This window comes from Sceloporus undulatus, chromosome 1, assembly GCF_019175285.1.
Source record: "Sceloporus undulatus isolate JIND9_A2432 ecotype Alabama chromosome 1, SceUnd_v1.1, whole genome shotgun sequence".
NCBI classification, from domain to species: domain Eukaryota; kingdom Metazoa; phylum Chordata; class Lepidosauria; order Squamata; family Phrynosomatidae; genus Sceloporus; species Sceloporus undulatus.
In genome coordinates this window covers 26,835,626-26,859,709 of record NC_056522.1, presented here as the reverse complement: position 1 = coordinate 26,859,709, position 24,084 = coordinate 26,835,626, and the positions used below count along the sequence as shown (strand labels likewise).

The window sequence follows — 24,084 nt, the reverse complement described above, 5'->3', positions numbered from 1 at the left end:
TCCAGTCAGCAGCCCTCCCCATTAATTCAAGGTTAACCTGGAAGAGCACTAGAAAATGGGGTAGCAAGATTAAGATAGATTTTTCAATGTTTTTCATTTTGCAGATGCTTCTATTACGAGGATCTCGTAGAGCAGCATCTTCCAGGGCAGCAGTAGGGAGCCTTTGGCCTTCTAGGTTGGACTACCAGTTCTCACAATCCCTCAGCATTGACCAAACAAGAAGCTGAAGTTCAAGTCATCTAGCACACAAAACAAGCATGCAAATCATCATACAGATCAATAGGTAGAGCCAGGGGTGACACAAGGAGGAAAGATGCAGGGGGTGCAGACTGCACTGGGTGACACCCCAGAGGAGAGCTGACATCTGTTTGAGTCCTCCTCTCCCTTCAGGGCAGAAAGGATGAATCTGCACCCTTCCCAGCTGCCCTGTCAGCAGGCTTTCTAATGGGAGAAAGCCTGGTGACAGAGCAGCAGGCAGGTTGAATGTGCACTTTTCCCAATGACGCACTCCACACCAGGTAACACCCTAGCTAGTGACATAGATCATGACTGGATAGAGCTAAAATTCTGGATAGTGACTGGATAGAGCTAAAATCCTGGCGTTAAAAAAATTTAAACACAATTAAACAAGCTATCATATTTAAGCACCATTAAACTAAAAAATAATTTTAAAACGTAGCAATGGAGACAAAAACCTATCCATAAAAAGACCCTTCTGCTTAGTCAATTAATCATCAAATGCCTGTTGAACTGTTAAAAAAAAAGTATTTTCCTGCTGATGGATTCATATATGCTATCTATGCTTTTAGAATGTTTCCTATATCTTTTCATCTCACTTCATAGAATAGTTTTCATAAACCCCACACACACTGAGGCCATGGGTATATACGATACTGTATCTGATCTTAGTTGTTTAATGTTCTAATTTTGGGGGTTATATATTAGATTTTATTTTGTCTTTTCTAACATGTAAGGCATATGGAAAAACAGCATGTACATACTGCAAATATATACTGCATTTAAAGAAATGAATAAACCTTACCCATTCAGCGGTTGCATCTGCAGAAGGCTCCAATTTATGAAATATGCTCCAGGGATCTTTGAATGTTTTTAAGCATAGGAACAAACTAGGTTATATTAAGATTAGTAACATCAAAGCTGCAATCCTATGCACACTAATCTGGGTATAGTTTAAGTCCCATTAAAGTAAGTCACCTGAAATGAAAAAAAGAAAAACAAAGAAACAAGATCACTTTGTTGTTTAAAGAGATACTGAAGTTTAATACTGCTTAGGCTTCTGTTTTATGTTATACCAAACTTACAAATATACCCTCCAAAATCACCAGTCCGCTTACCTGTCATACATACCTGTGTCTTTTCTGGTTTGTTTAGTTTTTAGTTTTTGTTTTGTTTTTTAAAACATTTTGGTGAACCTTGCCAGTTGCAATGCAGGAGCCTCATTCTCGCTGCAGTTGTGCTGGTTAAAGAAAACTGAATTACATCCCATATCTTCTCAGTAGCTGCTTCTGCCATCCTGCTCTCTCCTTGATTACTTCTTAACCCCAACTTTTTGCCCTGTGCACTACCCAACATGCCTTTCGGGGGGAGGTAATTTATTTTTATTTTCAATTTTTCACAGAGTTCCAGAGCTCTGCTACTGTGATTTAAAGTTGTATAAGTGGTTGTATGCAAGATTTTGAGAGGCTGTTGTCTTTTTGTTCTGCAGCCAAGTAGCCCAGGAGACTATTACACTTCCTTAGATGAAGACCTAAAGACTGAGATGATTGAGAAGCTTTTTGCCATGGACACAAATGCCAAAAGTCAGTGCAACTCACAGGTAAAGCTAAGACTGTATCCCAAAAGCACTTCCTCAAACCCAGACAGAGTCAGGGTTCATTCCTCTTGCCCGCCAGAGAAAAGATGGTGCAGGCCTCTGTATCAATATATGATAGTTGCAAGGAAGATGTAACAAAACAAAAAAAACTTGGCATGTGAAAAAAGAATTATCCTACATATGTAAGACATTTACTTTTTTAAATTATATCTTCTAGACCAGCAGTTCCCAACCTGTGCTCTTGCAGAGCCCTTAGGGCTCCTTGTGCACTTCCAGGAACTCGACAGCCACTCCAGGAAAATTATAATCTAGCCCATCTTCTCCCTCCCCCCCCCCCTTGGCAGCACTACCCTAAGCACCATTAACTTGTAAGATATATGGTAGGCCTCTTAGGGGCTCCACCATAGAAATTGACTCTAAAAGGGCTCTGCAAGTCAAAAAAAAGTTGGGAACCCCTGCTCTAGACCATCCCTCTCTAGAGGGCACCTGCTTGGATAAAGTTGTTCTAAACATGGTAAGTTGAGCTGGTGTGTTTTTAGAAGAGGTGCTCCCTCAGGTGGTGAAGAACATTTGTTTTTCATAGTAGGTGGTTTTCCTCACCTACATATTTTACATTTACCATTGCTTTTTTTATTTCTTGGCTTTGGAAGGTAAATACAGGCTTCAATTGCAAGTCTGATTACAGAGGAACACATTTCTGAAGCAATTCTGTTGCAGGAGGGAAACATTTTTATTCACAAGAAATTCCCCTTAACATTGAGTTTTATGCCATGAGCCCCTATTATAGACTGCAGTCCTCTATCGATTACCTGAGAATAAAACCCACTAATGGCAATGTGCCTGGCTCTTTAGCAAATAGGTATAGAGTTTCTCTGTTAGAGACTGTCTTAGGGCATAAAAAGAGAGGCTATCTCTTCTTTCAGGATAATTTATTTGCCATGGTTCTAACAGGAAGTGTGTATGTCCTCACCCCCAGATATCCCATACTCCATTTTGTTCTCTTTTGTTAGACTGACTTCAGTGAACTGGACCTTGAAACCTTGGCCCCTTACATTCCCATGGATGGAGAAGATTTCCAGCTGAGTCCCATCTGTCAAGAGGAGCGCCCTCTCTCTGAAAACGCTCAGCTCACTCAGCAGAGTTTAAGTAACATGAACAACCTCTTTCAACCCTTGGCTCCTTCCTCACAGAACCAATTCATCCCAGAGAAATATTGCCCACAAATGTCTGACAAGAACATCAACACGGGTCAAGGGACTCTGCCACCAGCATTCTTCAACAGTGGCAGCCAGTCAGCATCTTTGCTGCCCTACTATGCACAAGTCAGCACTCCCCTGTCTTCGATGGGTGGGAGACCAAACACACAGTGGCCACCTGACCCACCATTACAGTACACACCTACCAAATGGAGAGTCATGGGCAATAAGTGTTCCAGAGCCTTAGCTAGCGCTCCATCAGGGCCACCGCTGCATTTGCCGAATGTGAATTTATATAAGAAAAGGTAACAGGGTCAGACTCATTCTAGCTACCTTAGACTGTACTGGGCATTGATTTAGTATTCAGAGAAGTAGCTGTGCAAGTCTGTTTCAGCATAAAAAAGATATAAAGGAAATCTGTTCCTTTAGTGTTCCTTTGTAAGGAATGTAAAAAGGATAAAAAGATTGATATCTAGCCATGTCAATGAACTACAGCAGGAATATCCTTCACTGCTCATAAATTTACCTGTTCAACTTGGCATGCAGATAAAATGTGTCTCCCACCTTTGTTCATTTAACTCAGGGGTGGGCAAATTGTGGCCTCCAGGACCATTTTTGCAGTCCCTGAGACCGGCCAAGGGTCAAAAAAGGGGTTTGGGTTTTTTGCATTTTCCCCAGATTTTTGTCCCAAAGTGCCATCTAGGGGGTGTGGGAGCATTTTCACCAGATCTTGGGGACACCCTTGGGCCAATTTATGCATAAGATCGGTCTTTTCCCACCAGCTTGAACAAGAAGTAACTTCTATTCACTTCCTGATGTTAAAAAGAGGCCTTTCTCTTTGGCCTACATGGCTCAGGATACGTGCATATTATGGTGAAAATGACCCCCATGCTGCCTAGAAGTCGCTTGGTCTGCCCCCACTCCCCATGTGAAAGCTAAAAAAAGAAGGGAACCATTCGTGCCAATTGATTTGAGTTGTTTTTTGTAACTCACCATGCATGGGAGGCAAATTAGGTTTTTAAAAATGGCTAGGAAAGAGGGGCTAAGTTTAAATACCCCATACCTGCACACAGTGGGATTGATCTGAACTGGGCCACTCATTCTGTGTCTGTGTGAAAAGGAAATCAGTTTAGAGCTGCATACTACATATCTAATCTGCATAGTTTAATCTAATATAAACATAGGAAACTATTAAAAGTAGTTAAAGGTAATACAGTATTGGAATTGTCTCTTAGGTCCAGTGTTTCTACTCACTGACCTTAAATAATCTATCTGTTCTTACCTAGCTGGGAATTATAAAGTTGTAACAAGTCAGGATAGCTATTTAGTTATATTTTTTGCACTTGTACTTCTTGTGAGATAACTGACCTTCCTTCAAGGAGTACAATCAGTTTTTAAAAAAAATACAACAAAGAGAGTCATAAATGACCCTGTTGAGATGATCAGGCAAGGCTATCCTTTTTTTCACAGTCACCTCGGAAGCAAGTGGTCGAATCAAAAAATGGGAACAGTAACCACAATATACTTTATGGTCGCAGAAGTAGAAACCTCATGAGGAAGTGTTTATTCTCCCATAAAAGTGGAAGGTTGCCAGCAGAAGTCTTAGTCAAAATTTCTGGAGGAGATCACCTTTGGGTTAGCAATGGCCCCCTCATTCAGCAGAATGTGACATTAAATATGACTTTGGATTTTTTTTTCATTATGGGCATAATTAAATCTGGAAGAATATGCTTGTACATACCTACATCTTGTATATGCATCTTCTGATATTTAAGAATGAACAGAACTTCCTCCTACATACTTCTTTCCATCGAAATAAAGGGTGCCTTGAAGTGGGAGGATAAAGATTCCTTCTAATTTTACAGTAATATATGCAGTCTGTGGGCTTTTAAATCTTTTTCCCCTGTTTTTAAACTTTCTTAAAGGCTTTTCCAAGTAGTCCGGAGGCCCAGATGCTTCCACACAATTTCAAAATATGATCAGAATGTCCATGGAAATATATTCTCTTTTATTAGTTATACTGATATCCCACCTTTCCTCCAGCAAGCTAAAAAGCAGCATACTTTTGCATCCTTACTCTGTTCTCACCACCTTCTGGAGTAGGTCAGGCAAAGACAATATGATTGGCCCATATGGCTCAATGGGGATTTGAGATTGGATCTCAGAAGCCCTAGTCCAATGGTCTAGTCAGTTTAAACACACTGGCTCTCTGAAATGAAGCTACATGATGACATGGGTTTGCATAGGAGAACAAAAAGACTTCCCCCATGCAATGGAAAAATAGGGAAAAAATAAACAAAAAGCCTTCGGATCTCCTCATATTACTGTAAACTTATAAAGAAACCTTACAGCTGGAGAATTACTCCTCCCAAGCATCCACTGCCCTTTGGGCTGATCTTCTGTGGGTTTTTAATCCCTTTCCCCATCTGAACCCTTCAGAGTTTGAAGGAAATATAATGATGAAACCAGTTAATATGATAATAAATTACTACAGAAGTGTTGGCATTTATTTTTCTTTACTGCTGCAGTAACATTTGAGTGGTCTGAGGCATTTGGGTCAGTCCAGTCATATGGATGCTTATCATCCATTTAGTAGCAGTCCTGTGGGAAGGAACCACATGATTGGCATCATCCAAGGGGTTCCAACCTTTGAAAAGATGACACAGTTGACAAAAGTGCCCCTGTATTGCCACGTAGTCTCACATGACAAATGAGCCCCATGAAAAACTGAATGCTTCTGTTGATATAACTCTTCTAATAACAACGGGGCCAGTGCCAATAACATAGGGCAGTGAGTTGTCTATTAGACAAAGGATCAACAGTGCAGTGGCAATAGATACAAAATAGATGTTTTCTGTGGGAAACAGCTGTGGAACACAGAAATGATGAAATATTGTCTTTCCAAGCACTTTACTTATACAGTGGAGCCTTTCTTTACGCGGGGGGTCCGTTCTGGATCCCCGGTGTAAAGCAAATTCTGCATAGGCTCGAGCCCCATTCAATAGCTCATGCTCGTGGTGGCGCGGCGCACGTGCACCATGGATGGGCGCACCATTCATTCAACTGCAGTGCGACTTCTGTGTAAAACAGAAGCCATATATGGTGCACTTGCGTATGGAGCAGGCGCACTGTATGTTCAAAGTAGCAGTTCCCCACCTGTTCTCCGTGGAGCCCTTAGGGCTCTGCGTGCACTTCCCAGGTGCTCCGTGGCCACGCCAGGAAAATGAAGAAATAAAAATTGAATGAAATTAAAGAATAAGAAACAAAATGTAACACTACTCTTAAACACGATTAATTTGTAAGACATAGGGTACTCCACCATAGAAACTGATTCTAAAAAGGGCTCCACGAGTCAAAAAGATTGGGACTATACCTCCCCTTCTACTTTCTGCTAAGATGTTTTATGGCATCAGATAGTTAATAAGAGTTAATATTTCATCAGTTGTATATCCTAACACTGTACTCTACAATCAGTAAATTTTATTCCAAGAAAAACATTTCTGATCTTTCTACCAGTGGTATTGTTGGTGTGTGCCTTCAAGTCATTTCTGACTTATGGCAACCCTATGGCAACTCTATCACAGGATTTTCTTGGTAAGTATCTTCAGAGAGGTTTGCCATTGCCATTCCCTAAGACTGAGAGAGTATGACTTGCCCAAGGTGTCCCAGTGGCTTTCCATGGCCAAGCCAAGATTCAAACCTGGTCTCCCAGTGTCCTAGTCCAATGCTCAAACTACTACACCACACTAGCTCTCTATACCATTGCTCTAGAACTGTGTAAATAAAGAACAGACTTCTGTTGGTCAGCATTTCTCAGTGTGTTGGTTTGACATCAATCTTGCTCAGATGAAAACCTGTTCTCCAAAAATGTTTTTTAAGCTATTTAAATTTTAAAAAGAATGGTTTTGTTTTGACAGAACACTGGAGAGCTTTGGACAGCGGGGCATAGATATAAACCCTGCACGAATTGCTCTCACCAACAGCTTGAAGCTGAAGCGGCAGCTGGACTATGAAGAACAAGCTTTTCAGCACCTGAATGGGGTAATCAATCCTTCACAATGGCTGTAATTTGCCTTAGATGATATTAAAAACAAAAAGAAGACAAGTCAGTATTCATTTCTTGATTTGCTTATGCCTTCTCCACTTTCCCCTTCTTTCTTATAGCCACAAGGAGATACATCTGGCATTAATCCGACACACTTAATGTGGAAAAGGATGAAAATTCTCAGAGGTGAAAACTGTGCACTGCTCACAGAAAAGAAGTCTCTCAGCACAAGTGTCCTTAACGGTGAGACTTTAGGAAAACTGCACTATTTAAATAAAGCTTGAGTCTCCCTTATTTGGAATTCTAAAATTCAAAATGCTCCAAAACTCAAAACTTTTTTCATGGATGGCTAAGATAATTATACCTCTGCTTTCTAATGGTTAATTGTACACAAACTTTGTTTCATGTACAACATTATGTAAAACATTGTATAAATTACTTTCAGGCTATGTGCATAAGGTGTAGATGGAAAACAAATGGATTTTGTGTTTAGACTTGGGCCCCATCTCCAAGATAGATCATTATGTATGTATATGCAAATACAGGTATTCCAAAATTTAAAAAAATCTAAAATAAAAAAGATTGGTCCCATGCATTTCAGATAACCATCCAGCCAAATGTATAAACTGTCTCCATTGAGGGGCATTTGTGTTTGTTAGTAAGCTGAAAGCATAAGCAAAAAGCACTTGCTTCAGTGCTCCACACATAAAATAATTTCTTCCCCTGACAACCCACATATAGGCCAGGATCCTATTGAATTCTTGTACACAGGTATGTTATCTTACACATAGTGTTGTTGTTTTAAGATCATGGATGTAGTCACTTCATGAGTGCATAAAGTAGAGTTCTACAGATTTAACCATTTCACATGAGCCTAAAGCCTTTTGTTGGTCTTATTAGAGTAGAGCCATTAAGTCAACTGGATTTTACGTATGTGTTATCTCACCATTCAGCAATTGATTCAGAAGGTCTGCTCTAGAGGGTGGGATAGGGGGTTGGGGGACTTGGTTGTTTATTACTTTGTATTTTTAAACTCTGTTGTTACTCACCTCGATTCCCCAAAAGGGTAGAGGCAGGATATAAATTATTATTATTATTATTATTATTATTATTATTATTATTATTATTATTATTATTATTATTATTATTGCCACCAGGCTTCCAGCCATCCTATTGCACATTCTTGGTTGGAGCATAAATATTCATCAACACTTTCAACGTACCACTTTATTCACTGAATTGCAGAAACAGCTACTATGCAAAGGGATCTTGTAGCATCTTTGAGACTAACTGAAAGAAATAAGCTGGTAGCATGAGCTTTCATAGACTTGAGTCTACTTCTTCAGATGCATAAGGTGGAGGGAAGAGTCCTTCACCATGGGTTGGATGTAGGAAGTAGGCTTAAGTCTATGAAAGTTCATGATATCAGTTTCTTTCAGTTAGTCTCAAAGGTGCTACAAGATCCCTTTTCATACTGATTTTCCAGACTAACCCAGCTGTGTCTTTGAATTCTACCATCATGGAAAGAAACAGCCACTGAGCATTCCCTATTACAAAATGGGGCAATAATCAGACTCATTGAGTAGCACAGTTCTGCTGAAAGTGGTGGTCCCTGGACTGGTGCTGATCCACAGAGAGTTTCCAGGAAAGAAACAGTCGTAGCCAGTGGATACAAATACAGTGGTACCTCGGGATACGAAATACCCAGGTTACGAAATTTCCGGGATACGAAAAAATCCCATTGGAAATAATTGTTCCGGGTTACGAATGTTTTTCGGGTTACGAAAAAATTTTTTGGTGCTTTTCGGCGCTTTTTCGCACGAAACGCGGCTTTTCCCCATTAGCGCCTATGGCAATTCGGCTTACGAAGGCTTTTCGGGTTACGAAAGCGGCCGCGGAACGAATTAATTTCGTAACCCGAGGGAGCAGTGTATGGTTCTGGTCCATGACACATTGGGGGGAAAGTTTCTGGGCCCCACATCAGATGGCCTGAGGGGAACTGGCTAGCATAACCACCATATACCTACATGAATGTCAATGTATATCTCATAGGCATGATGAAGGATCAGCCTTAGTGTGAATGTGTAGAGGCCTCCTTCCTGCATACATTCCATCTTAACAGTAAATATAATACCCAAATAGGGTTTGTGGATGAAGTATAAATTTACTGTGTATCTCTACATCGCAACAGCAAATTATGGACTGATATCCACAAGCAAGCCAGCTGCATCATGTTGTGCTGGGCAACATATGGCCTTCCACTTGTGGTTGGACTTCAACTCCAAAGTTTTGCACCACTGGTTATGCTAGTTTATGCGATGTGGGTTTTGTCAAACAAGATCAACAGTGCACATGTTATTTGCCCCTGATGTAGTGTCCATTTGCAGTCACTTCCCATTCAGTCTTCCCCAACGTAGGAAGCCATTCATTAAGTTCAATTCATCATTTTTCAGAGTGCAGCCTTAGAAAATCATGCCAGAAAAGCCTCAGGCTTGGGTGGGAAAACCTTCCAAGAAAAAAATGCGTAAATATGAGAAAAGCTGTGAGGAGTCAGACCAAAGTTGATAAAATTTAGCATTCTGCTTCTGGCAGTGAACAGCCAGATATTTGTATGCAAAGGGATCTTGTAGCACTTTTAAAACTAACTGTGTAGAAAAAGTTGTAGCATAAGCATCTGAGGAAGTAGACCAAGTCTATGAAAGCTTATGCTACAACTTCTTCTACAGATTTACTCTCGGAAGTGCTACAAGATCCCTTTACAAATTGATATTCCAGACTAATTATCTGATTTCAAGCCAGATGTTTGTTTTTTAACTTTGCTCTTTCTTTCTTTCTTTCTTTCTTTCTTTTTCTTTGTAGATGAATTTCTTTGTAACCCTCAAAGAGGCTCAGGCCAATCAGTGAATATGGTGCAACAGCAACCGCAGCATCCTCCACCCTCCTCTGGCAGCTCTGCTAACAACCCCAAAGCTGTTTTCTCCCCTCACTTTTACAATCTCCCTTATCAGGACTTCAGTGTGCCTCCAGCTCATAGGATGTCAGGTAAGGATGATGGCAGACTGTAAAGCTAATTTGGAGAGAGATGAGGTTCCTTTAAAGAACTTTAGTGGTTGTGCGTGCTTGGAGCTACTCTGCTCACAAGTGTATTATGCAAATTGCTGAGAATCATAGAATCGTAGAATTGGAAGAGACCACTAGGGCCATCCAGTCCAACCCCCTGCCATGCAGGAAATCCAAAACAAAGCATCCCTGACAGATGGCCATCCAGCTTCTGTTTAAAGACCTCCAAGGAAGGAGACTCTATCACCCTCCGAGGGAGTGCATTCCACTGTCGAACAGCCCTTACTGTCAGGACGTTCCTCCTAATGTTGAGGTGGAATCTCTTTTCCTGTAGCTTGCATCCATTGTTCAGGGTCCTGTTCTCTGGAGCAGCAGAAAACAAGCTTGCTCCCTCTTCAATATGACATCCTTTCAAATATTTAAACAGGGCGATCATATCACCTCTTAACCTTCTTTTCTCCAGGCTAAACATCCCCAGCTCCCTAAGTCGTTCCTCATAGGGCATGGTTTCCAGACCCTTCACCATTTTTGTCGCCCTCCTTTGGACACGCTCCAGTTTCTCAATGTCCTTTCTGAATTGTGGCGCCCAGAACTGGACACAATATTCTAGGTGGGGCCTGACCAAAGCAGAATACAGTGGCACTATTACTTCTCTTGATCTAGACACTATACTTCTATTGATGCAGCCTAAAATAGCATTGGCCTTTTTAGCTGCCGCATCACACTGTTCACTCGTGTTCAACTTGTGGTCTACTTGGACTCCTAGATCCCTTTCACACGTAGTTTCATTCAGCCAGGTGTCCCTCATCCTATATCTGTGCATTTTATTTTTCCGCCCTAGGTGCAATACCTTACATTTATCCGTGTTGAATTTCATTTTGTTAGCTTTGGCCCAGCTTTCTAGTCTATTCAGGTCATTTTGAATCTTGATCCTGTCCTCTGGGGTATTAGCTATTCCCCCTAGTTTGGTGTCATCTGCAAATTTGATAAGTATGCTCCCAATTCTGTCATCCAGGTCATTGATAAAGATGTTGAATAACACTGGGCCCAGGACAGAGCCCTGTGGGACCCCACTGGTCACTTCTCTCCAGGCTGAAAAGGAGCCATTGTTGAGCACCCTTTGGGTTCAGCCGGTCAACCAATTACAGATCCATGTAACAGTTACTTTGTCTAGCCCACATTTTACAAGCTTGTTTGCAAGTATGTCATGGGAAACCTTGTCAAAGGCCTTAGTGAAATCAAGATATACTATATCCACAGCATTCCCTTCATCTACCAAGCTGGTAATTTTATCAAAGAAAGAGATTAGGTTTGTCTGGCATGACTTGTTTCTCTGAAACCCATGTTGACTTTTTGTGATTATGGCATTGCCTTCTAGATGTTCACAGACTCTCTGTTTAATGATCTGCTCCAGAATCTTTCCTAGTACTGATGTCAGACTAACTGGACGATAATTGTTGGGATTCTCTTTTTTCCCCTTTTTGAAGATGGGGACAACGTTTGCCCTCCTCCAGTCTGCTGGGATCTCTCCTATTTTGCAGGAATTTTCAAAGATTATTGCCAATGGCTCTGATATTACCTTTGCCAGTTCTTTTAATACCCTTGGATGGAGTTCATCTGGTCCCGGAGACTTAAATTCATTTAGATTAATAAGGTGTTCCTCTACTATCTCTTTACTTATTCTGTGCTGAAATTCCCCTATTCTGTCCTCTGCTCCATTATCCTCAGGTTGAGCACCCTTTGCCTTTTCTGAGAAGACTGAGGCAAAGAAGGTGTTGAGTAATTCTGCCTTTTCTCTGTCTTCTGTTAGCATTTTGCCATCTTCTCCACGAAGTGGCCCTATCGTTTCCTTCTTCTTCCTTTTGCTGCAGACATATCCAAAAAAGCCCTTTTTATTGTTCTTAACCTCTCTAGCAAGCCTGAGTTCATTCTGCGCTTTAGCTTTTCTGACTTTACCCCTACAAATGCCTGCTATTTCTTTGAATTCCTTTTTTGTGATTTCCCCCTTTTTCCATTTCTTATACATGTTCCGTTTCAAACTTAGCTCGGTTGAAAGTTCCTTAGTCATCCATCCTGGTTTCTTGAGACACCTCCCGTTTTTCTTTCTCACTGGAACTGTTTGAAATTGTGCCTTCAGTATCTCTCTTTTGAGAAACTCCCATCCGTCCTGAACTCCTGGCCTATACTGTTCAAAACAGCTGCAGTTTTAAAATCTATTTTTGCAAGTAGACAATTTCTAATACTGATTACACTTTTACAAGATTTTACTTATCTATTGAACTTGTCCACATTACCAAATAGTGGCCTTTCTGTGGAAGTTACTCACTTTTCTTATTCGTATTAAACATTTGCATCAATGGTTAATTATCTAAACTTTCCTGTGAAAATTTGCACATTTCTGCATATTTCCATGGATACATGAATAAAAACTGTGAACCCCACTCCCAGTAAAAAGTCCAAACTCCTTAAATTGCATTTGACTGGATTGCCTTCTGTTAGGCTGGAATGAAGAGTACAGTTGGTCCTCCATATCCACAAATTCTTTATGCATGGATTTAAGTATCTACAACTTGAAAAATGTTTTTTAAAAAATACAACGAAACCTTGATTATGCCAGTTTGCATAAGGGACACCATTTTACTATCCATTGTATTTAATGGAACTTGAATATCCATGGAAGTTTGGTACCCACAGGAGGTCCTGGAACCAAACCCTAGCAGGTACCCAGAGCCCACTGTATTTTAATTGTGTAGACAATTGCTTGGCTGTGCCAATGGTACCAACAATTTTATGGGTGCACACTTAACCGTTGTGTGCATGATTTTGATTTTAAAAATGGTAACTTCACTTCTTTTCCCATACAACCTCATATTTTTATTACTGTGGTGTGAAGCTCTAAACTGCAGAGGAATAATACCTTGTGAGTTAAGGGCTGCCTTGTGCTGCTGCCTCATGTTGTTCTGTGGCTGTTGAGGTGAGAGGGAGATAAATGAAATATACAGATATATTTCATTTTTTTAAAAAAAAAGAAATAACTTTATCTGTTTTGTTACTTTGGATAATAATGTGCATTGTTGCTTTTTAAAATTCTAATCATAATGGCAACTGACTGGAAGTGTTTTGGATCTATAACTGGAAATAAATATTTAAAACTCAGAAACATAGCTGTGTTAGTATGGAATATGTGTATGCGAAAGGATCTTGTAGCATCTTTGACACTAACTGTATGAATAAAGTTGCAGCATAAGCTTTTGTATAGTTGCATGCGAGGAAATACTTGGAGGACCGCCTCTCTCCGTACAATCCGCCCCGCACACTCAGATCAACCGGGAAGCAATTATTAAGAGTTCCGGAGGTCAGATTAGTTACTACCACCAGGAGGGCCTTTTCTATCTCAGCCCCCAATCTCTGGAACTCGCTTCCCGATGAGCTCCGCTCGGCCACCTCACTGAACCAATTTAAGAAGGGGTTAAAAACACACCTCTTCGAGCAGACATACCCCTGACTCCTGACTCCCGGTGTGCTCCCCCCCTCGTCAGCACTGTTGAGCTGGCACGAGATGTGGTTTTATTGCTGTAGTTGGTGTTCTGATGTTTTATATGATGTTTTGTATTTTGATGGTTTTAGATTGTATTTGCACATGTTGTTAACCGCTTTGATTTTTAGAAAAGCGGTATATAAATAAAATTTTTATTATTTTTATTATTTTTATTATTATTATTAAGTAGAGCAAGTCTATGAGCTTTATTGCACTAGATGAATCCCGCTCAGAAACAGGATTTTAGAATTAGGAAAAAAATGTAAATGCCGGATGATTTTTAGACATGTTTCTCTCAAACAGAACTAACACAAAAATAAAGCGAACGGAAATTCCCAAAAGTAAAAAGGTGTTGTTTATGTCCACTTTCTGTTCGCTTTATTTTCGTGTTATTTTTATTTGTGAGAAACGTCATCTGAAAAACCTCCCACATTTGTGGGTTTTTTTCCCTACTTTTAAATCCAGTTTCTGAGCAGGATTCATCTAGTGTGAAAAGGTCCTATGAAAGCTTATGCTACAACTTATTTCACACAGTCTCAAAAGGTGCTGCAAGGTCCCTTTGCATATAAATTTTTTAAAGTAACTTTCTAGGCTCTAAATAAACTCGTAGGAAAGATTCATGCCACAATGACAATTGAAAGGGGGGCTTTATCCCCATCCCTGTAAAAGGACCTTGCATCTATTTTTATCTAGCAAAACAGCAGCTCATAATTAATGGAAATTCCTTCCCAATGCAAAGAGCAGGTATACAGGGTGAGCCATTCTGAAAAGGGACCACAATGAGGGCAAAGAGCTAATAAAGCTCTCTTCCTATGCAGTTGTTCTGATCTGGATCAACTAGGAGGTTTGTGCTAGTTGTAAACTGCCTTTAAAGACTTTGCTGCAGAAGATAAATTTAAGCTTTAATATCTGAATCTTCTTATTTCAGGAATGACAAGTCGTCTGCTTGGCTCATCATTTGAACCCTATTTGTTGCCGGAATTGACCCGATATGACTGTGAGGTTAATGTCCCGATGGTGGGCAGTTCAACGCTTCTGCAAGGAAGTGACTTGCTTCGAGCTCTTGACCAAGCGACCTGAGTGAAGTCTGCAGCGTTCCCTGGCCTATACTGTTCAAAACAGCTGCAGTTTTAAAATCTATTTTTGCAAGTAGACAATTTCTAATACTGATTACACTTTTACAAGATTTTACTTATCTATTGAACTTGTCCACATTACCAAATAGTGGCCTTTCTGTGGAAGTTACTCACTTTTCTTATTCGTATTAAAAGAAATATGCATCTACTGTATTTCTCCTTCTATTTCGGTAAAGCGTTTCTTAGAAGAATTTATATTATATGATTCCCCTTGTGTGTAATTTATATGAAACTTCCTAAGTATTCATGCTAATAAAAAAAAGCTATGGTGTGCTAATGCCTCTATGTAATACTTTGGCTCCATTTATTGCAAAGATTTTTTATTTTATTTTATTTTTGCCAAAGATGAGTGAGATGAAACAGTCTTTTGCCTAATGGCTGTCAGCAGTGGTGTATTCTGAGAAAATATACACATTGCTTGGCCCTAGTGCCTCTGAGTTTTCTTGCAGAAAAAAATGTAGCAGATGATTTAAAAAGCAACAAAGCTTTCTGAGTCATTCATTCCCTCCATCCATCCCCCCTTTCTTTTTCTTACCCTGCAACATGCCAAGAATTATGGTTATGTTGGATGGATTCTGTTCAAATTGTAGCCTTTGCATCCCAATTGGGTCACAAATCTCAAATCTTGTCCTGTATAAATTTAACTCAACAGCACAGGTTGCAACTAGCAGTTTAGTATATATTTTTAAAAAATAGAATGGACCATGAAGCAAGTGTGAGATCTGAAGAATGTGCTCCAACATTCTCTGTGACATGATTTTAGGGTGTACCTTGCAAATTGTGCACTGTGCTGTCTGGTTTAACATATGTCTTGTGCTGGTCAGGATTTGAGGACTGGTGCGTTTTTTATTCTTGGCTCCAGAAGAACCAAAGCTGCCAGGTAAATAACTGCTGATTGGATTTTAGCAATGTCAAGGTGCCTTCCCTGCTAGACTATATCCAGCTCCCAACATCTCAGTGTTCTTTTAAAACTGATGAAATAGTTGCTGCCATTTTACATTTAGAGCATGATACTGCAAAGTAATCTAGAAAGTAGACAAGCCTTCTCAGTTAGGTCAGTGTCATCCTCCCAAAATCTCTTTGATGAAGTCAGGAATCTAAGTGTGACTCATATTCAGGAACAGAGAACAGTGGAAAAAATTATTACACAGTTAGAAGGAAAGGAGATTCAGCCCTTCTGTCTGTTTTAATAATCTTTTTCTTAAAATTAATTACTTAAAAGTATAACTGATCCTTTGATACTTCTCCAGGTTAAATGTTTATATTGGTACTTTGTCATACCTGTTAAGGCTTGGTTGCAATATCATGTAGTCTCTGTAGGAACTGCTTTTATGATGCTGTTTCTGACATTGTGAGATTTGTCCAAAGGCTATTACTAACCTTATTGGTGTTGTGTGCCTTCAAGTTGTTTCTGACTTATGGTGACCCTAAGGCCTATCATGGGTTTTTCCTGGCAAGAGTTGTTCAGAAGAGGTTTGGCATTGCCTTCCCTTGAGCATGTGACTTGCCCAGGATCACTCATGGATTTCATGGCCAAGATGGGAATCAAATCCTGGCCTCCAGAGTCATAGTCCAGCACTCAAACCACTACGCCATGCTGGCTCTCTATTACTAATATTGCTAATTAATTGCCTGTTAAGTTGCATTCCCGCCCCTGCCCCCAGACAGTTATAGCCACATTCCTGCACTACTGAATTTTGCTAAGGAATAAATTTAAATATATTTGCTCGCCCTCTTACTAGACTGGGGGGAAATCTAATTTTAATATTGGTCTTTTTTTTAGCTTACTTTTCAATTGCTAATAGTCTTTTTGAGTGCAAATAGCCTTTCAGTACGTCATTAGAAGCGCAATCTGAACTTTCAGAAACACTATTGAAACAGTGTTGGTGCTCAGGAATTCAGTTCAATGGAAGAAGTGCATTTTACTCCATGCACTATTGCTTGCCTTTGCTAGGCAGACAGGCATACTCATTTATTCAAATTTACATAGCTCCAGGACTTGTGGGGGTGCAAATTTTAAAATATTTATTAAAGCTTAGTTTCAATGGGAGGGGCAGGATTGTAAGGGGCAAATTCAGAGCAAGGATTCCCAAATTTGGAAATTTTATTTAGGTATTGCTATGTTTCCAGTGAAAAATCATTTCCCATTTCTGAAAAATAATTATAATAGCAGTCATAGCTGTGTTTGTTCTATCTATTATGGAAAACACAGGGTGATTTATTACTCCTCCATCATTTGAGGTAGCCAACACCTCTATCCAGGAAAGCAACAAAAAAATTATACTTACTCCACAAAAGGAGTTACCCTTGTTAAGCTGTACTGTAGTCACAAAAGAAGATACAGTACTGTAGTTACATTTTAGCTACTAGGCAGGGGTATGAAGCATGCCGCCTGTCAGATGTGTTGGACTGCAACTCCCAGCATTTGTCACCATTGGATATTCCAGCTGGGGCTGCTGGAAACTGCAGTCTAATGATTTCTAGAGGGCTGTATGATTCCCACGTCAGTGTAGGGAAAGTTAATGAACAAATCAATTAATTATTACTAGTTTCCTTCCTAGGACTGCAAATCCTATTTACCCAGATCGTTTCCTAGTGCACATCAGAATAGGATTATAGAAGTCAGCGTGCTGTCTTGTGAATTAGAGCAATTTCTCTTTTATGCCCACTCCTGGTAACAGTTCTAATCCAAGAAATGTTACTTGCACTTATGAACCATTTAAATCAAGAGGGGATATAGCCAGCCTTCTCCAACCTGGTAATCTCCAGCTATATGGGATTGGAGATGTTGGCTGGTGATCATAGTGGGAGTTCTAGACTCATCTAAAGATGCCAGGTTGAGGAAGGCTGGATCACCGTAAGACTTGAGCACAATTGCCTTTCCTGTGGTGGCCTCAGGCCTACCCATAATTTGTATTACAATACATACCGTACCTTAGTCTTTCAAGATGCTGTTTGCCTCCATAACCCACAGCAGCAAAAATGACAAATTCTCAGACTAATACTCATGGACTGGGAAGGTTGACTTCTGTGAAGCTATGCCAGAGTAATGTGTGTTCCACAATGTATTTAATAAATTCATGCATTAATGGGCTTCCATAGCCAACCGACTAGGACATGCAGATCCGCATGCATGTCTCTTTGCAAAAATGGAAGGTTATATTGGTACTAATAGGGAGATTTCTGGAGGAAGGAAGCTTTAGAGTTTATCTGCACTTTAGAGCATTAGTGCAGCATTGAGAATCATGCAGGTCCTCAAATCGTATAGGACTGCAATTCTCCGTGTACCTTACTATGCTGGCTAGGGTTGACGCCAGTTGTAGTCCAGTAGCATCTGGAAGACCACATGATTTCTATTCCTCTATTGGGGCTAGAGCTTGTAAATGTTAATTTTGAGACTACAACTCCTAAAATTTTCCATCCACCATGGTAATGGTCTGGTTTACTGGAAGGTGCAGATCGACACACATCCCTTTGCAAAATTAGAAGATGATTTAGTTGCAAACAGGGAGCTTCCAAATAGTAAAAAAGCCTCATCCATTATTCATTAGAGCCACAACTTTGAAATGGGGAAGGGAAGGGTTGGACTATAAGTCTTACTGGCTTCATGTGTTGTACCCATTGATTCAGTTTGATCATTTGGATACTTCATTCCCCATAGCTGGAAATGATCCAGCCAAAATGAAGCACTCAGAATTCAAACTGATTTAAGTAACAGCATGTTAAGGCACTGCTTAAACCTTTCCCTTTGAAAATTAAAGAGAATGGAGCTCTTCGGGAATGGTTTGTGCCTTCTCTTTAAATAGAAAGGAGATGTAATTCCAGGGAGAGCTACTCATAAAAGCTATGATTTCAGGAAAGATCTGTGAGCAGAAGTGCTCAAGAATCTAGTATGCTCAGAAATCTTTCTCTCAAAATCCATAGCATGCTTTTGTTTTATTTGTTTGTATTCTGATGTAACAGTTTTCATGATGGTAGGAGTGGTGGATGAAGTTAAAAATAGGAATATATTTAATGTTCGCATTCTGGAATCCTTTTCAGCCCAGTGTCCAAAACTTTGCACTTAGAAAACATTTGTGGTTCCTGAATGAGATCTTCTGTAGCTTCCCAACAGCCCACATAATTTGTACCAATTAGGACAACCCTTTCCAAAGAAGATGTTTGAATAGCATCCTAATTCCTATTGTTAGTCCTAAATAAAATAGACACATTGAATCAGTTGGATTTATCTATGGGTTGACTCACCACTCAGCAATTGATTTAATAGGTAGATCTAATCTATTTAGGATTAATCAACAGGAACAAATACACCTCTGTGCAGGGAATACAGCCAGGGTTTGTGAAGAATTAATACAGTAATCTACTTGTACCATATGCAACAAACTTCAGGAATGGTCTATGGGAAGGTTGTAGCAATTATGCTTTCAGAATTAGGAGCCACTGCACTGACTGTGCACTTCTAGCTGTTTTTTAAAGTGATATATCAGATATATCTTTATATTGTCTTGTGTGTCTTCAGTAATTTCTGACTTACAGAGAGTATAAGGGGATCTACTCTGTTTTTTCTTGGCAAGATTTGTTCAGATGGGAGTTGTCATTGCCTTCCTTTATGGAAGAGAGACTGTGACTTGCTCAAGGTCAGCCAGTGACCGTGTTCAAGTGGGATTTTCCATCTGAGCAGGAATTTGAACCCTGATCTTCCAGAGCCCTAGTCCAACACTCAAACCTCTACCCATGATGGATTTCATATCTTTATATATCTCTATATAAATACTTTCAGATACGGCGTAGGAGGAGAAAAGTAGATTGTTTTCTACAGTGAGCACATTTTTAAAAAATGTTAGGACCTGTGGTGTGTTAAGGCAGGAATAGGGAACAATAACAGAGTAAGGGGCAGATTTTCCTACCTGCACTGTTCAGGAGATTGATATCCAGGGCATAGTCAGACAACCTGGTGTTATTGGGTCTTTGGTGGAAGAGCAGGATGGAAGTTTTCCACCAAATGCTTTGACCAGAAAAGCAAGCTTTGCTCTCACTGGATACTTCAAAAGCCCCAGAAGCATCAACTGACAACTCTTTGTTTCCATTCCTTACCCTCCTTCCTCTGAAGAAGGACCAATATAGTCCAACTAGTAGTTCTAGAAACATAGCCTGGGATCAGGAAAAAGAGATTCCCAGCCCTAATTGGAAATGGCAGGGAAGAGGCATAGATTCACAGTGGACATACCAAGACTTTCAGTGGGCCAGATGAAATGGGCCTGTGTTAAGAAGAACTTACTAGGAACACAGGAGGTTGCAGTGGACCAGTGGTTATCAAACTTTGGTCTTCCAGGTGTTTGGGATTTCAACTCCCAGAAACCCTAACCAGGTTGTTCAACAGTCAGGAAATATTTGGGGGGGGGGGGTGAAATCCAGAACATCTGGAGGATGAAAGACTGGGAACCAATATTACCAACTCTGGCAGCAGCAGCTCTACAGAGTTTGAAGCAGAATTCTTTCCTAGACCTACCTGAAGATCTTTGGTATTCTCTAGTGGCCTCCCATGTGAGTATTAACTAGGCCTGACCCTGCTTCTCAAACCAGAGGAGATCAGTGTTTAGAAGGATGGTATGGTGGCCCTCTGTTGTTGTTTTTTAAATGAGAGACACAATCCAGCCAGTGTTAAGCACATATGAATGTAGCAAACAGATATTTGCAAATGCGTATCATAGCCAACCCTGTAAAAAAAAAAAAGGCCACAGTTGACTCCAAGCTTCCTGTTGACTGTATCCAGTTGATGGTGAATCAAGAGTTTGTTCTGGGTTTAAAAGAAAAATGGATCAATTGACCATTCAAAGTGTTTGATTTTGGCTAGGTCGTGCCTTGAACTAACTTGATAACCTTCTAGCCAAGCTTTAGAAAAGAAACATGAGTTTAAAATGTCAGCTTTAGCCTACCATCTGCAAGCAGTTTGCTCAAAAGCAATTCCATTGATTTCCAGTTGCTTCTCTAGAGTAAGTAGCCTGTGACTGCAGCAGACCAGATGTGACTGTGGTCATGGTTGTGTACTTGAAGGCTTAATGACACTTAAATATTGCTATTTTATTTGTATTCTCTATTTGTAGTTTCAGTGTTAAGATGTACCCTAACCACTTACTAAAACACACTGGGGAGGGAAATGGGGGTTAAAAATTGTTAAAAATATTAAACATAATTATAATTATTTCATGCTCTTTATATTGTTCAATTTCTTATTGATAATCTTGTAACTCTATGGGAACTTTTAACTTGATAAAGAAATGTATTTTGACACTGATACCATATTAAAGTATACTGATCCTTAAGTGTCTTTTGACTCTTGTTTCTGGCAAAAAAAAAAGTATTGTTACTTATATGTATCATTGTAAAACAAAAGTATTTATTAAATTATTTATAGAAAATAAAAGATTTGCACTGATCTTTACATTCATGGAACTAGAGAAATGGCCCATCTTTGAAAACAAATTACAGAAAGACTACACAGAAGAGGAAGATGATAAGAAGAACTACTTAATCATCAATAATGTTTTACATCAGCTACTTAGTTATATTTGCCTAACTAGGTACCATCTCCTGGCCCAGTCCTCCCTGCCAGTCCACCTTAAGGACTCTAAGCAGAAATTGAGTGTAGGAGATCTGCCAGTTTGGGTGCCAGGAGAGTGATGTTTCCAATACTCTCTTGCCAGCAAATGAAGGCTGCAGAAGTCAGAAACGAGACCCCTGTCACAAGTCCTTGTTGCAGCCTTGTTCCGGGGCAGAAGGAGGTTGAAAATGTCATCCTCCTGTGCCCCATCTCCTTCATCTGATCCAGCTCTTCGCTTTTAATGTGGACTGAGGGGCATTTGTGTAGTTTACAGTAAGAGTGCATAGTCTTGCCAAATACAGAGCAGTTACAGATTCATAACTCTAGGGTTGCATGTACTCTGCAGAACTGGTGCAGTTTGACAGCAATTTAACTGCCATGGCTTAATTCTATATAATTCTGGAATATGTAGTTTTGCAAGATATTTAGCTTTCTCAGAAAGCTCTAGTGCCACAACAAACTACAAATCCCAAGATTCCATAGAATGGATTCATGCCATTCTAAAGCATTGTCAAACTGCATTAATTCTGCAGTGTGGCAGTAGCCTGGATTATTAATCCATAACTGCAATACTGAATGCCAGCAACTCACAGTGGCTGCGGCTGGTAAGTGGGGACTGGGCGACTTTTACAGTCCTTAAATATTCCCAAAATTGGTGAATATTTGGGGATCATGAATATGAACCAGTCATGAATGAGTTACTCTATCTTATGCATTCATTAACTATGATAGTGAATTCATGCCAATCACATTGTGGTGATTATGTGTTTGTACTGTTTTCAATCTTGTAGGCCACTCTTGAGTTCTAGTTTTGGGGAAAGGGCAAGTTATAAATAAATATAGTAATAATATTAATGATGATGATGATGGACTGTGGATCTTCCACATTCATTGGTATTAGGGGCACAGGACCCCCCCACCTTGAAAGTGGGAAAACTGCAAATTATACACACACACACACACACACACCCCTGAAAGAACACCTCTCTAGGAACCTCTAGGTCCTACAGTGCAATTCTATGGTCAGGATCTGCCAGAGGTTGACCATACAATTGTTCTGGAGGACCTACAAATGCCTAGAGAAGTGTTCTCTCTAGGTCCTCCCGCATGACAAAAGCTGGAGGTCCTAGAATTATTGGGGGTGGGGGGGGTGGGGTTCATAGAGCATCCCAGTCCTTGCTTTAAACTTCCTTTTGATTTTCTGGATCTTGTGGAATAGGTCTTTTTTTCTTCCCTTTTTGTCATTGTCTTCTATTTCTTTGCACTGGTCATTGTAGTAGGGTTTTTTTTAATCTTTTCGTACTAGCTGTTGTATTGTTGCTATTTCTTAGTTTGTTCCTATCCCCTTGTTTTTCTTTCCTTCTTTTCTTTATTGCTTGTAGCTCCTTCACTGGATGCAGCTGCTGACTGTTAAGATGGGAAAGTTATATAGTCTTAGGACTTTTTCACACGGGGGAAATCGGGGGATTCAAAAGGCATTATCCAGGGAAAGTCGCACAATCGCTGCTAAGATTATCACATACATTGTGATTAGAGAGGGCTTATCCCTTTAATAACCAGTGAATATCCAGCAACAAATCATTCAGGGAATTTCCCAGTGAGTGCTTTGCTGCTGGTTATTCCCTGGTTATTCCTCTCTAATTGCGATTTCATGTGATAATCTTAGCCGTGATTGCACAATTTCCCCTGGATAATGCCTTTTGAATCCCCTGATAAAGTCCTTAAACTGGATCCACAGTGCAGAAATAATCCAGTTTAACACCACTTTAACTGTCATGGCTCAATGCTATGGAATTCTGGAACTTGTAGTTTGTTGTGGCACCAGAGCTTTGCTCCCAGAATTCCATGGCAATTAACGTCGTATCAAACTGGATAAGTTTTGCAATGTGTACACAGCCTTAGACTACTTAATCTAAGTGAATACAAACCAGTAATGGATTTGTAACTCTAGGTTATGAATCCATAGCTGCAATACTGAATTCCAGGCCCTAGATCCACAAATGGTGTGGGACTTGAAACAATTCAATGAAGAGTGAGCATATACCATGGCTCAACCTGAACAGGAACCTTCTGTAATGTTTTATCCCAGACTTTATTAATCCTCCGATTCCATAACTTTTCAGAGAATACTTCACATTGTTTAGAGTGGACCTTAGGTTTCTCAGTGTTTCACAATCATAACTCTCATTGCCAACAGATTTTGGGGAGGAGACATCTCTGCATTGTAATCCCCAAATTACACTATTAAAATTCCACTGTGTCAAAAATTTGATGTCAACACAATTCCCTTTATCTGTACAGTAAACAGTGCATTCCTCTGTCTTCTAAAACGTTTTAAGAAATGGGTACACCCGCCCTAGATACATGCAGAGCTAGTGTGTCTATTTCTCTGACATTCCCAACAATCTGCATGATTGGGACCAAATTCAGTATTGTGTTTATATATCTATCATAGTTTTATCCTGCCCTTCCTCAAGCTCAGTGTGGCACACACAGGCATGTTAAGCCATGCTGCCAGTATTTTGAAGTTATTCATCTTTCCATAATAGCTTTCAGTAGCAAACTGCCGGTATGTAACGTTACCTGTTTTCACCTCTGGAGTTGCACAGCATTTGGTAACAATGAACTACCTTGGTGCAAGATTTAGTGTCACCCTTTTGGCAGATATGTTGTG

At 40.0% G+C, this 24,084-nt stretch overlaps 1 protein-coding gene and 1 long non-coding RNA gene across 3 annotated transcripts in view; one reads left to right on the top strand and one right to left on the bottom strand.

Moving 5' to 3' along the window:
- Window positions 1-15,099, top strand: part of EPAS1 (endothelial PAS domain protein 1) — a 158,963-nt gene extending 143,864 nt beyond the window's left edge. For both annotated transcript variants that reach the window (XM_042447967.1, XM_042447960.1), the window contains exons 11-16: window positions 1,727-1,837; window positions 2,845-3,335; window positions 6,948-7,071; window positions 7,195-7,318; window positions 9,935-10,117; window positions 14,602-15,099. In XM_042447967.1, coding sequence (XP_042303901.1) covers window positions 1,727-1,837; window positions 2,845-3,335; window positions 6,948-7,071; window positions 7,195-7,318; window positions 9,935-10,117; window positions 14,602-14,753 — 1,185 coding nt within the window. In that variant the 3' untranslated portion in view covers window positions 14,754-15,099. The remainder of the gene's footprint in view (window positions 1-1,726; window positions 1,838-2,844; window positions 3,336-6,947; window positions 7,072-7,194; window positions 7,319-9,934; window positions 10,118-14,601) is intronic.
- The window catches only part of LOC121920786, a 59,158-nt gene that overhangs the window by 1,976 nt on the left and 33,098 nt on the right, over window positions 1-24,084 (bottom strand). Inside the window, exon 2 of the long non-coding RNA XR_006101768.1 lies at window positions 1,043-1,215. This is a non-coding gene — a long non-coding RNA (uncharacterized LOC121920786). The remainder of the gene's footprint in view (window positions 1-1,042; window positions 1,216-24,084) is intronic.